Source organism: Dendrobates tinctorius, unplaced genomic scaffold (genome assembly GCF_039654945.1).
Source record: "Dendrobates tinctorius isolate UK_male_01 unplaced genomic scaffold, ASM3965494v1 ptg000150l, whole genome shotgun sequence".
Classification (NCBI taxonomy): Eukaryota; Metazoa; Chordata; class Amphibia; order Anura; family Dendrobatidae; genus Dendrobates; species Dendrobates tinctorius.
Window position 1 is genome coordinate 1,737,087 of NW_027361817.1, and position 13,561 is coordinate 1,750,647.

Consider the following 13,561-nt stretch of genomic DNA (forward strand, 5'->3'; position numbering starts at 1 on the left):
TACGTGCTCTAAGACTAGATGCACAATTAGAAATGTCCATAGGCTTTAAAATGGTTAACACTTTTCTCTTACGAGTGTGAAGAGCATCTCTGGAGTATAAACTGCCAAGTGAATTTTCCCATTGCATAATGTGTGTGACAGCAACTTTATAGTAAAATCCCTATTTATTATAATTACTGGACAAGAAATAATGCGCACTTTTCACCTATTGTGTCCCCTTTGCAAAGTTACGAGCCAAGCCTTCCCTCCTACTGTAATTGTCTTATCTTGTATTGCATGTGTCTGTATACAGTTAGGTCCATATATATTTGGACAGAGACAACATTTTTCTAATTTTGGTTCTAGACATTACCACAATGAATTTTAAACAAAACCATTCAGATGCAGTTGAAGTTCAGACTTTCAGCTTTCATTTGAGGCTATCCACATTAAAATTGGATGAAGGGTTTAGGAGTTTCAGCTCCTTAACATGTGGCACCCTGTTTTTAAAGGGACCAAAAGTAATTGGACAGATTAAATAATTGTAAATAAAATGTTCATTTCTAGTACTTGGTTGAAAACCCTTTGTTGACAATGACTGCCTGAAGTCTTGAACTCATGGACATCACCAGACACTGTTTTTCCTCCTTTTTGATGCTCTGCCAGGCCTTCACTGCGGTGGTTTTCAGTTGCTGTTTGTTTGTGGACCTTTCTGTCTGAAGTTTAGTCTTTAACAATTGAAATGCATGCTCAATTGGGTTGAGATCAGGTGACTGACTTGGCCATTCAAGAATATTCCACTTCTTTGCTTTAATAAATTCCTGGGTTGCTTTGGCTTTATGTTTTGGGTCATTGTCCATCTGTAGTATGAAACGACGACCAATCAGTTTGGCTGCATTTGGCTGGATCTGAGCACACAGTGTGGCTCTGAATACCTCAGAATTCATTCGGCTGCTTCTGTCCTGTGTCACATCATCAATAAACACTAGTGACCCAGTGCCACTGGCAGCCATGCATGCCCAAGCCATCACACTGCCTCCGCCGTGTTTTACAGATGATGTGGTATGCTTTGGATCATGAGCTGTACCACGCCTTCGCCATACTTTTCTCTTTCCATCATTCTGGTAGAGGTTGATCTTGGTTTCATCTGTCCAAAGAATGTTCTTCCAGAACTGTGCTGGCTTTTTTAGATTCATATTTTTTTTTTTTTTTTTTAGCAAAGTCCAGTCTAGCCTTTTTATTCTTGATGCTTCTGAGTAGCTTGCACCGTACAGTGGACCCCCTGTATTTACTTTCATGCAGTCTTCTCTTTATGCGCTTTATGATAGATTTGGATATTGAAACGCCTACCTCCTGGAGGTAGCAATTTCTCGGATGGGTTTTTTTCTGTTTTTGCAATATAGGACTGTTTCACATTTCCGTCTTTCAAGGTCAGTCAAAATCCGCCAGGCGTCGAAAAAACGGATCCGTCTCCATCATGGGCCAAACTGATGCCGCTGGATCCATTATGTATACGGATCCGCTGCAGCCGAGAAGAGGTGAAATTTAAAGCAACCACGGGCCGGAAAAACGAGAGACAGTGAGAGAGAATTCTTCCCCCCCCCTCCCCAGCCTTTCCTGAACGGTATTCAGGGTTAAAATCCCTGCTAGAGCAAGTCTGCCAGGCATGCACAATACAAAATAGTGGACTGTCGCTCTGAAAAAAACGTTTCAGAGTCCGTCTCCTCCGCCCGGGAGTGTAAGTCTGGGGGAAAAAACGGATCCGTCAAAAAAGGGGCGGATCTGTTTTTTTCTAAAAGTGACGGATTTTGACTGACGTCAAAGTACGGAAGTGTGAAACAGGCCTTAAGGATGGCTTGTTTCACCTGCATGGAGAGCTCCTTTGACCGAATGTTTCCTTCACAGCAAAACCTTCCAAATGCAAGCACCACACCTCAAATCAACTCCAGGCCTTTTATCTGCTTAATTGAGAATGACATAACAAAGGGATTGCCCACACCTGTGCATGAAATAGCCTTGGAGTCAATTGTCCAATTACTTTTGGTCCCATTAAAAACAGGGTGGCACATGTTAAGGAGCTGAAACTCCTAAACCCTTCATCCAATTTTAATGTGGATACCCTCAAATGAAAGCTGAAAGTCTGAACTTCAACTGCATCTGAATTGTTTTGTTTAAAATTCATTGTGGTAATGTCTAGAACCAAAATTAGGAAAATGTCTCTGTCCAAATATATATGGACCTAACTGTAAGTCACTGCTTAATTCTAAAGTGCTGCGGATTATGTTGGCGCTATATGAATAAAAATTATTAAATGAAATTCATAGAACCAATACAAAAATGAAAAAAAATTCCTAACGCCACAAAACAAAAATGTTCTTTATTTCGGTTAAGTTGTTAATTTTGCATTACATATCCTACTGTATGCCACATAATTACTAGTATCAAATATGGTAAATGTCATGGCTTGCGAAAGTATTCACCTCCTTGGCAGTTTTTGTTCTGCTTCCTCACAATTGGAATTTCACTTATTTTGTTTGCCTTTTTTTTTTTTTTATAGGGTTTTCGTCTGTTCATGTAGAGAACACATCTACAACTGTGAACATTTGGGTTTCTTTTTATTGTGAAACAAACAAATGGGACAAAATAATTGCAAACTTCAGTGTGCATAACTACTCTCTCCCCCTAAAGTCAGTACTTTGTGGAGCCTCCTTTTGTGGCAATTACATCTGCAAGTCACTTTGGATAAGTCTCTGAGCTTGCCACAACTTGCCTTTGGGATTTTTGCCTATTCCGAAAGGCAAAACTGATCCAGCTCCTTCAAGTTTGCTGTTTATCAGAGGAAACCATCAATCTTCAAGTCTGACCACAGATTCTCAATAGGATTAATGCTGGTCTTTGACTAGGCTACTCCACAACATTTACAAGTTTCCCCTTAAACCACTTGAACCTCCATCCCAATCTCGAATCACTGACTGACAAACAGGTTTTGCTCAAAAATGGTCCTGTTTTTGCACAATCCATGTTCCCCTTGACTCGGAGCATTTTCCCTGTTGCCAAAAAACATCCCCACAGACTAATGATGCCACCATGTTTCACTGTGGGGATGGTGTTCTTGGGGTGATGAGCTGTGTTGGTTTGACTCAAGGCACAGCGTTTACCTTGGTGGCCAAAAAGTTCAATTTGGGTCTTATTTGACCACAGCATACATACATTTGGGGAGGCTTCCGCATTTCTTTTGGCAAACTCAAAATGAGCCTTTCAATTTTTGTGTGTAAGGAAAGCCTTTTCTGCCCACTCTTCTATTAAGGCCACCACTGTGGACAGTTGCTCAGTCTGACTAACAAGACCTCCGAAGGGGGAGAAGGAGGGGGGGGAAGAGAAGACGTACCAGAGGGCGCACTCTCTTCTTTACATTTGTAACCTACCTCCCCATCTTTCTTCTGATTCCCTCCTTTCTGTTTCCCTCTTTGGGGTCTTGTCCAGACGAGAGTATTCCTTTTAGGGTTATCTGGATACATTCAGGGAGCTATACCCATATGCTGGCCTTTATACGCACCTACTGGCTGTTTCTATTTTCATCTCTTTAGCTCTTTGTCATATATATCAGGGCTGTGCAAGTTGCATCCCACAGAAAGGAACAAACAGAGGCCAGAATCAACAGCGTGGGAGCTAATGCGGGGGACATTATACAGCATGGGAATTAATTTGAAGGGCCATTATACAGCATGGGAACTAATGTGGGGACATTATACCGTGATGGAGTTAATGCAAGGGCCATTATACTGTGTAGGGACCTAAATACAGTGTGGGAGCTAATGTTTGTGACAAACTGTGGGTGCATTTATACAGTGTGGTGGATACTGTGGATGAATTATTATGTACGAGGCACAGTGGTGGCATTATTATGTGCGGCAGTATGAGGATTGCTTTTGTACTACACAAAGGGTGCAGTAATAGGGGTATATACAGCATCGGTGGCTAAATATTGGGGTATCAGCAGATTGAGGCGTTTGTGCAGATTTGAAAAGATGAGAACTGTGCTGGAAATGGGAGAAGTCAAATGTATCTTTGTTGTAATCTCTGCAGCCAAGTCCTGACTGGAAGAAGTTGTCATGTCAGTCTCGATCAGATGGACAATACAGGAAAAGTGAACTACTCCATAAGAAGGAGCTGTACCGTAATCACTTATATGTTCTGCAGGACTGGTATCTACCGAATGGCAGTAATATCAGTGTTGGTCTTTGCGGAGATTTTTTTTTCAGTTGTAGTAGGGTCATCTGTTGAGGTTTCCCCATACCCACAATTAACCCCTTACCTACAATGGACGTAATATTCCGTCCATGTGACCCTGGATACCATGGACGGAATATTACGTCACAGCGATCAGCAGCGCCCACGTGGTGAGCCGGGTGTCAGCTGATTATCACAGCTGACACCTGGCACAATGTGTCAGGGGCGGTCACGGACCGCCCCCGACACGTTAACCCCTTGTACACCGCGATCAAACGTGATTGCGTTGTACCGGGGGTTAAAGGGAAGCATCGGCAGGGAGGGAGCTCCCTCCGTGCTTCCCTGAGCCCCCCACAGCAGCGCAATGTGCAGCGCTGCTGCGTGGGTCTCTTTCCCTACAGGCCCCCGGATCCAAGATGGCGACGGGGGCCTGTAGGGAGCTGACTTCCTCACTGCCTGCAAAGTGCAGGCATGAGGAAGTCTGCAGAACTGCCTGTGACAGATTGCTGATCTGTCACAGGACAGTGATGTCCCACCTGGGACAAGGTAATAAAGTAAAAAAAAAAAGTGTTAAAAATAATTTTAAAAAAAATCGCTAAATAAATTAGTAAAAAAAAAAAAAAAATATTCCCCAATAAATCCATTTTTTCAAAATAAAAAAAACAATAAAAGTACACATATTTGCTATCGCCGCCTCCGTAGCGACCCGCCCTATAAAACTGTCCCATTAGTTAACCCCTTTAGCGAACCCCTTAAAAAATAAAAATAAAAAACGAAGCAAAAAATAATGATTTATTATCATACCGCCGAACAAAAAGTGCAATAACGCGCGATAAAAAGACGCATATAAATATCTATGGTACCGCTGAAAACGTCATCTTGTCCTGCAAAAAACGAGCTGCCATACAGCGTCATCCACTAAAAAATAAAAAAGTTATAGCTCGCAGAATAAAGCGATGCAAAAATAATTATTTTTTATATAAAATTGTTTTCATTGCAAAAAACCGACAAAACATAAAAAAAGACCTAAATGAGGTATCGCTGTAACCACACTGACCCTAAGAATAAAACCGCTTTATCAATTTTACCGCACGCGGAACGGTGTAAGCGCACCCCCCCCCAAAAGAAATTCATGAAACGCTGGTTTTTGTTCATTCTGCGTCCCAAAAATCGGAATAAAAAGCGATCAAAAAATGTCACGTGCCCGAAAATGGTACCAATAAAAACGTCAACTCGTCCCGCAAAAAATAAGACCTCACATGACTCGGTGGGTCAAAATACGGAAAAATTATAGCTCTCAATATGTGGTGATGCAAAAACTTTTTACAATAAAAAGCGTCTTTTAGCGTGTGACAGCCGCCAAACATAAAAACCGCCATATATAGTAAATCAAACCCCCCGTTATCACCCCCTTAGTTAGAGAAAAATAATAAAACTAAAAGAAAATGTATTTATTTCCATTTTCCCATTAGGGTTAGGGCTAGGGTTAGGGCTAGGGTTAGGGCTGAGATTAGGGTTAGGGGTGTGTTGGGGATGAGTTGGAGTTATAATTGGGGGGTTTCCACTGTTTGGGCACATCAGGTGCTCTCCAAATGCAACATGGCGTCTGATCTCAATTCCAGCCAATTCTGCGTTGAAAAAGGCAAATGGTGCTCCTTCCCTTCCAAGCTCTGCCATGCGCCCAAACAGTGTTTTACCCCCACATATAGGGTATCAGCCTACTCAGGACAAATTACAAAACAACTTTTGGGGTCCAATTTCTCCTGTTACCCTTAGGAAAATAAAAAATTGGGGGCAAAAATATCATTTTTGCGGAAAAAAATGATTTTTTTATTTTCACGCCCAGGCGTTATAAACTTCTGTGAAGCACTTGGGGGTTCAAACTGCTCACCACACATCTAGATAAGTTCCGTGGGGGGTCTAGTTTCCAAAATGGGGTCACTTGTGGGAAGTTTCAATAGTTTAGGTACATCAGGGGCTCTCCAAACGCACATGACACCCGCAGACCAATCCATCAAAGTCTGCATTCCAAAACGTCACTACTTCCCTTCCGAGCCCGGACGTGTGCCCATACAGTAGTTTTCTCCCACATATGAGGTATCAGCGTACTCAGGACAAATTGGACAACAACTTTTAGGGTCCAATTTCTCCTGTTACCCTTGGGAAAATAAAAAAAATGGGGACTAAAAGATGATGTTTGTTGAAAAAATACCATATTTTTATATTCACGCCTGGTCGTTATAAACTTCTGTGAAGAACTGGGGGGTTCAAAGTGCTCACCACACATCTAGATAAGTGCCTTAGGGGGTCTAGTTTCCAAAATGGGGTCATTTGTTGGGGGTTTCCACTGTTTAGGTACATTAGGGGCTCTCCAAAGGCAACATGACACCCGCAGACCATTCCATCAAAGTCTGCATTCCAAAACGTCACTACTTCCCTTCCGAGCCCCGACGTGTCCCCATACAGTAGTTTTCTCCCACATATGGGGTGTCAGCGTACTCAGGACAAATTGGACAACAACTTTTGGGGTCCAATTTCTCCTGTTACCCTTGGGAAAATAAAAAAAATGGGGACTAAAAGATGATGTTTGTGGAAAAAATACGATTTTTTTATTTTCACGCCCGGGCGTTATAAACTTCTGTGAAGCACTGGGGGGTTCAAAGTGCTCACCACACATCTAGATAAGTTCCTTGGGGGGGGTCTAGATTCCAAAATGGTGTCATTTGTGGGGGGTTTCCACTGTTTTGGTACATCAGGGGTTTTCCAATCGCGACATGGTGTCCGATCTCAATTCTAGCCAAAAACGTTAAATGGCGCTGCTTCCCTTCCAAGCTCTGCTATGCGCCCAAATAGTCATTTACACCCGCATATGGGGTATCAGCGTACTCAGGACAAATTGCACAATAACTTTTAGGGTCCTGTTACCCTTGGAAAAATAAAAATTGGGGGTGAAAAGATCATTTTTGTGGAAAAAATATGATTTTTAAATTGTACCGCTGTACGTTATAAACTTCTGTGAAGCCCTTGTGGGTTCAAAGTTCTCACCACATATCTAGATAAGTTCCTTGGGGGGTCTAGTTTCCAAAATGGGGTCACTTGGGGGGGTTTCCACTGTTTAGGTACATCAGGGGCTCTCCAAACGCGACATGGCGTCTGATCTGAATTCCAGCCAATTTTGCATTGAAGAAGTCAAACGGCGCTCCTTCCCTACTGAGGTCTGCCATGCGCCGAAACAGTGATTCCCCCCCACATATCGGGTATCAGCGTACTCAAGACAAATTGCACATTAACTTTTGCAGTCCAATTTCTCCTGTTACCCTTGGTAAAATAAAAAAAATTGAACCTGAAGTATTTTTTTTGTGAAAAAAAGTTAAATGTTCATTTTTTTTTTAAATATTCAAAAAATTCCTGTGACGCACCTAAAGGGTTAATAAACTTCTTAAATGTAGTTTTGAGCACCTTAAGGGGTGCAGTTTTTAGAATGGTGTCACTTTTGGTTATTTTCTATCATATAGACCCCTCAAAGTGGCTTCAAATGTGATGTGGTCCCTAAAAATAGAATGGTGTTGCAAAAATGAGAAATCGCTGGTCAATTTTTAACCCTTATAACTTCCTAAGTGAAGGGGTTAAAGTGCACCACCATAGTTAATCAGGGGTTAGGGGCCTATTCAGATGTCCCCCCCCCCCCAACTGAACCCCTAGCAACCCCTCTGCAAGGGGGGAATACTTTCGCAACCCACTGCTTATGGAATACATCTAGGAAGGTCATATGTGGCCTTTATACATTAGGCTTTGTATGATTTTTTTTACCTTGAAAGAACAATGAAATCTTGTTCTTCATTATTGCACAAAATTAGATTGCAGCAGACCAAGACCACCCTAGTCTATCGGACTGCAGGGTAGTACTCCGTCACCTAAGCAGCACAGGCAAAACACCCATTTTAAATCCATTTCCATTAAATTCACACAAAAAATATTTCTACAACATTTCATCTCTTGATTATTTATATTAATGTATGCTTTTATATTACTATATCTCATATTTTTTTTATTAACAGGATACATTCTCTAGCCATATGGACAACTAAAAGTGCAAACCTTACAAAAATATCTACTTTGTGAAACTGCTGAACCCACTCTTTTGTCATGGAGCAGACCAAAGGAAGCCCAAGACTATAACCAAACCTTCCAGGGCTGTCCTGTGATAAAGTCTGATTCCTGTGCACATTATAAATAAAATGATAACTTATACCCCAAAATCAGGCCTAAAAATGTACATTTTGACGCTCAAAAAACAACGCTTTATACAGCTACATAGATGTAAAAATTAAAAACCAATTAAAGAAGTTGTCCACTACTTGGACAACTTCTTCTCATACCCCTCGCTTGGCCGCCATAAAATAATAAACTTATACTCCCCTCCTGTGCTGTTCCCGCGGTGTTGGCACGCGGTCTCCTGGGCATCCCGTGCTGTTGTTGTGACACGTGACGCTGGCATCGAATCAGCGATGGCATTACTGTCCCCACCTCCTGTCAAATTGAGTAGGAAGAGGACGTCCGAGTTTAGTTGCAGCTCAGACTTCCTCTTCATGTTCAATTTGTCCAAAGGTGAGGACAGTGACGTCAGCGCTGATTGTACGCCGAAGTCACGTGTCACAACAACCGCACGAAAGCCCTTGGAGAATGAGTGCTGACACCTTGGGAGCGGCGCTAGCATGGGAAGTGAGCATAGGCTTTATTATTTTATGAGGGCCAAATATTTTGATCAAGAAGGAGTTGTCGTAGTAGAGCATTGTAAAGCTTATCAGAAATGAAGAAACTTTATAATTACGTGCTGTTAACATTCTGCTCTGTTCCATGTGGTGATGTGACCTCCAGCTCATTACCTCCTACTATAGTCCGCACAGAGTGCAGAGATTTCCTGTGTATGCTTTACAGGACTCCGCCAGTAGCTGAGACGTGTGCGCTGAATCATGATGTCATGGGGATGTGGCCTGTGATTCATGGCAAGTGTACAGTGACTGGAGATGACAGCAGGGAGCACTCATTACAGGCTCCACACAGAATCAGTAATCTTATTGACTTGTAACAATAGCCTGAGGAGAAGGAGTTGGAATTTCCAGAATTCTGGAATAAATGACTACATAATATGACCTATTGCTCTCCTGCAGTACACTGATCCTGTGCGGGGCCAGTATCCGCACATGATGTAACATATTTGTCTACAGGAGAATCTCAGGATAGTGCATACAAGTGTGAAAAATATTAGGAATGAGAAATTGTGCAGCGATTTATCCATCTTGAGACTGTAAAGGAGTCTCTAGCTGGGGTTCTGTAGGTAGAATAGCTCGGCTGACAAGATGTATGGGATATAAACAATAAACCATAAAGTTGGCTGAAGGTGAGCTAAAAAATGGAAACAAATGGAGATGTAGTGACTCTTCAACGAGGACACTATAGATGGCTTCTCCTAGGAAGCGATATTTACTAGTAATAACCATGTTCTATTTAAAAAAAACCTTTGTGGAATGAAACTTATTCTCTTCTGCAGACACCCACAGTGTCATCCATTACTACGTCATTGTTAAGGCGGGAGGTTGAGCACTGTTCATTGTGACTACTGCGCGAGAACGACAGATCTGCCAAACTGGTCACACACTGGCTAATAAGAGAACAGGAGGTCTATGGTACGCAGGTGTTTAGAGACCTTGTATAGCTGACAGCAGTCTTTCTCAACTCGGAAATCCAGCATCTATTACCCATATAGACCAAAATAACCGAAACCATGTACTATGGGAATATTACAATTCAGAGTTTGACACATGGATTTACATTGGCAGCTAATTATAATTATGGTAAGGGAATATAAGCCTTTAAAAAAAAATTAATCATCTATCCAAATAGTCTTCCTTTGCTCCTCAGCGATTCTGTCCTTGATAACACGGATGAGATCATCAATGGTGTTCCATGTGTCGGCCTCTATTGTTGCGTAGAGACACGGAAGGGCCTCCAGCTCCTTCTCTTTCTGGCGACAGGCACGTAGAAACTCCTCTTCATTCTCCTGCTTTGACAACAGCCTTCTGCAGGAGATGACCATAATGTGCACTTATTACAGCTATTAATAGCAATTGTTACATTTTACAGTTAGAATAAAGCTTTGCTTTACGTAGGCATTAATCAGTTTTCAAAGTCTTGTTTTATGAGTAAGACATACTGACTGTATATGTGGGACAAAGGCGCAGCATAAGACATTACCATTATCAGTATTTCAATAAAATTCATTATGAATAACAATACCTGAACTTTTTCATGTTCTTCTCGGGCATTTTGATGAAAAGAATGATGGGGAACATTCTTGCTTTAATTAAGTCCTTTGTACATTGCAATCCAATATCAAGCAAACAGTGCATATTCTAAAAAAGAACACAATGATAATGACTCACATTATATGTACTGGTAGATGAAAATGCTTAAAGAGCAGCACGAATGTTCTCTTTGTAAAAGTCTTGCTCCCACACTGTAAAGGCCTCTGGTCTACAGGGTGGGCCATGTATATGGATACACCTAAATAAAATGGGAATGGTTGGTGATATAAACTACCTGTTTGTGGCACATTAGTATTTGGGAGGAGAAAAATTTTCAAGATGGGTGGTGACCATGGTGGCCATTTTGAAGTCAGCCATTTTGGATCCAACTTTATTTTTTCCAATGGGAAGAGGGTCATGTGACACATCAAACTTATTGAGAATTTCACAAGACAAACAATGGTGTGCTTGGTTTTAATGTAACTTTATTCTTTCATGAGTTATTTACACGTTTCTCTTTGTTTACAGCCATTGACATGTCGCAGAGGTTAACATGTGAGGAGCCGATAGAAATTGTGTTGATGTCTGGTGAACGCAGTACCCGGGTCATTGCAGCAGATTTCAATGCAAGACACCCAACACTAGAAAACTGTCACCATTCCTATTTTATTTAGGTGTATCCATATAAATGGCCCACCCAAAAAAGTTTGCCTCATCACTGAACATAATGTTCTGTGTAAACTGAGGGTCCTGTTCCAATTTTTGTTTTGGCCATTCTGCAAATTCAGCGCGCCGATCTGGGTAGTAGAAAAATGTACAGAAATATAGAAATTTTTGCAAATTTATTAAAAAAGAAAAACTGAAATATCACATGGTCATGAGTATTCAGACCCTTTGCTCAGTATTGAGTAGAAGCACCCTTTTGAGCTAGTACAGCCATGAGTCTTGCGTATGATGCGACAAGTTTTTCACACCTGGATTTGGGGATCCTCTACCATTCTTCCTTGCAGATCCTCTCTAGTTCCGTCAGGTTGGATGGTGAACATTGGTGGACCGCCATTTTCAGGTCTCTCCAGAGATGCTCAATTGGGTTCAGGTCCAGGGCTCTGGCTGGGCCAGTCAAGAATGGTCACAGAGTTGTTCTGAAGCCACTCCTTTGTTATTTTAACTGGGTGCTTAGGGTCATTGTCTTGTTGGAAGGTGAACCTTCGGCCAAGTCTGAGGTCCAGAGCACTCCGGACGAGGTTTTCATCCAGGATATCTCTGTACTTGGCCACATTCATGTTTCCTTCAATTGCAACCAGTTGTCCTGCCCCTGCAGCTGAAAAACACCACCATAGCATGATGCTGACACTACCGTGATTCACTATTGGGATTGTATTAGGCAGGTGATGAAAAGTGCCTGGTTTTCTCCACACATACCGCTTAAAATTATCACCAAAAACTTCTATCTTCATCTCATCAGACCGAAGAATCTTATTTCTCATAGTCTGGGAGTCCTTCATGTGTTATGAAAGCCCTCATAGAGTTTTGCTAAAATATGTCTGGCTCTGAGGAGAGGCTTCCGTTGGGCCACTCTGCCATAAAGGCCCGACTGGTGGAGCGCTGCAGTGATAGTTGACTTTATGAAACTATCACCCATCTCCCCACTGCATCTGTAGAGCTCAGCCACGGTGATCCTGGGGTTCTTCTTTACCTCTCTCACCAAGGCTCTTCTCCCAAGATTGTTCAGTTTGACTGGATGGCCTGGTGGTCTTCTGGTGGTCCCAAACTTTTTCCATTTAAGGATTATGGAGGCCACTGTGCTCTTAGGAACCTTGAGTACTGAAGAAATTCTTTTGTAACCTTGGCCAGATCTGTGCCTTGTCACAATTCTGTCTCTGAGCTCCTTGGCCAGTTCCTTTGACCTCATGATTCTCATTTGGTCTGACATGCATTGTCATCTATAAGGTCTTATATAGACAGGTGTGGGCCTTTATAAATCAAGTCCTATCAGTTTAATTAAACACAGCTGGATTTCAATGAAGAAGTAGAACCATCTCAAGGAGGATCACAAGGAAATGGACAGCATGTGACTTATACTTGAGTGTCTGAGCAAAGGGTCTGAATACTTCTGACCATGTGATATTTCAGTTTTTCTTTTTTAATAAATTTGGCACCTCTCACTTCAAAGTGCCCTGCTTTTGTGCCTGTGTTCGAGGGTTTTGATGTCACTTTACCGCGCTGGCACACGTGCCCTGCATGCACACATGCAGCAGGCAGGAGCACACGGGAATGCACCCCACCTGTTCAAATATCCCTTGGAAGCAGTGCTTTCTCTGCCCCCTGTTTTAGCCGCCATCACACCCCTTTGTGTCTTCTTCAGCCTCACGTGTGCCGCAGCCCCTTCATCTCCTCACACTGCCACAGCCCATTCCTCTTTCCACATTATCAGCCCTTTTTCCTCACGGCAGCCCTCTGTGTCTCCTTCTCTCTTCCTGGTCCCTCTGCTGCCCATAGCCTCCTCAGTCCCGTCTTTCTCCTACACTGTCTCTCTGCCGTTCAGACAGTCAGTGTCCTCATCTTGCTCACCTGTCCTTGCATCTGCCCCTTCTCTTCTCCCCACACTGACGCCCCACTCAGCGGCATGCTTCTGTACAGTTTTCTGCTAAAGTGCCCCGTCTCACTCAAACTGGTTCTTGAGCCTCACCAGGACACGGCAGTCTCAGTACGGCTAAGTATCACTGCCATTAACCCCTTAATCTCTGTAGTGATAGCGAGTGATAGGCGGGTGGACTGTTATTAACGTAAGTGTGGTTTATTTCCCTGGCGCGCTTCCTGGTTGTGTGTGTGTCGCAGCTCCCAGCGGCGCACCTAGTGCTCATTCCCCTACTTTTTTTTTTATGTTTATTTTTATGCAATGCGGATCATTGGAGGCACACCTCCCTGCTAGTTCTCTGGGGAATCCCCTTATTTACTGCGATACTGTTGCTATTACCACTACTCTTGCAGTATTTATCTGTTTATCCACAATCATCCTGTTTATGTATCATGTCAGCATATATGGG

General features: G+C 42.5%; 1 protein-coding gene across 2 annotated transcripts in view; it reads right to left on the reverse strand.

The window, feature by feature from the left end:
• Positions 1–2,331: 2,331 nt before the first annotated feature.
• The window catches only part of CARD11 (caspase recruitment domain family member 11), a 171,864-nt gene continuing 160,634 nt past the window's right edge, over positions 2,332–13,561 (reverse strand). For both annotated transcript variants that reach the window (XM_073546655.1, XM_073546656.1), the window contains exons 23-24: positions 10,507–10,622; positions 2,332–10,289 (exon numbers count right to left, since the gene is read on the reverse strand). In XM_073546655.1, coding sequence (XP_073402756.1) covers positions 10,094–10,289; positions 10,507–10,622 — 312 coding nt within the window. In that variant the 3' untranslated portion in view covers positions 2,332–10,093. The remainder of the gene's footprint in view (positions 10,290–10,506; positions 10,623–13,561) is intronic.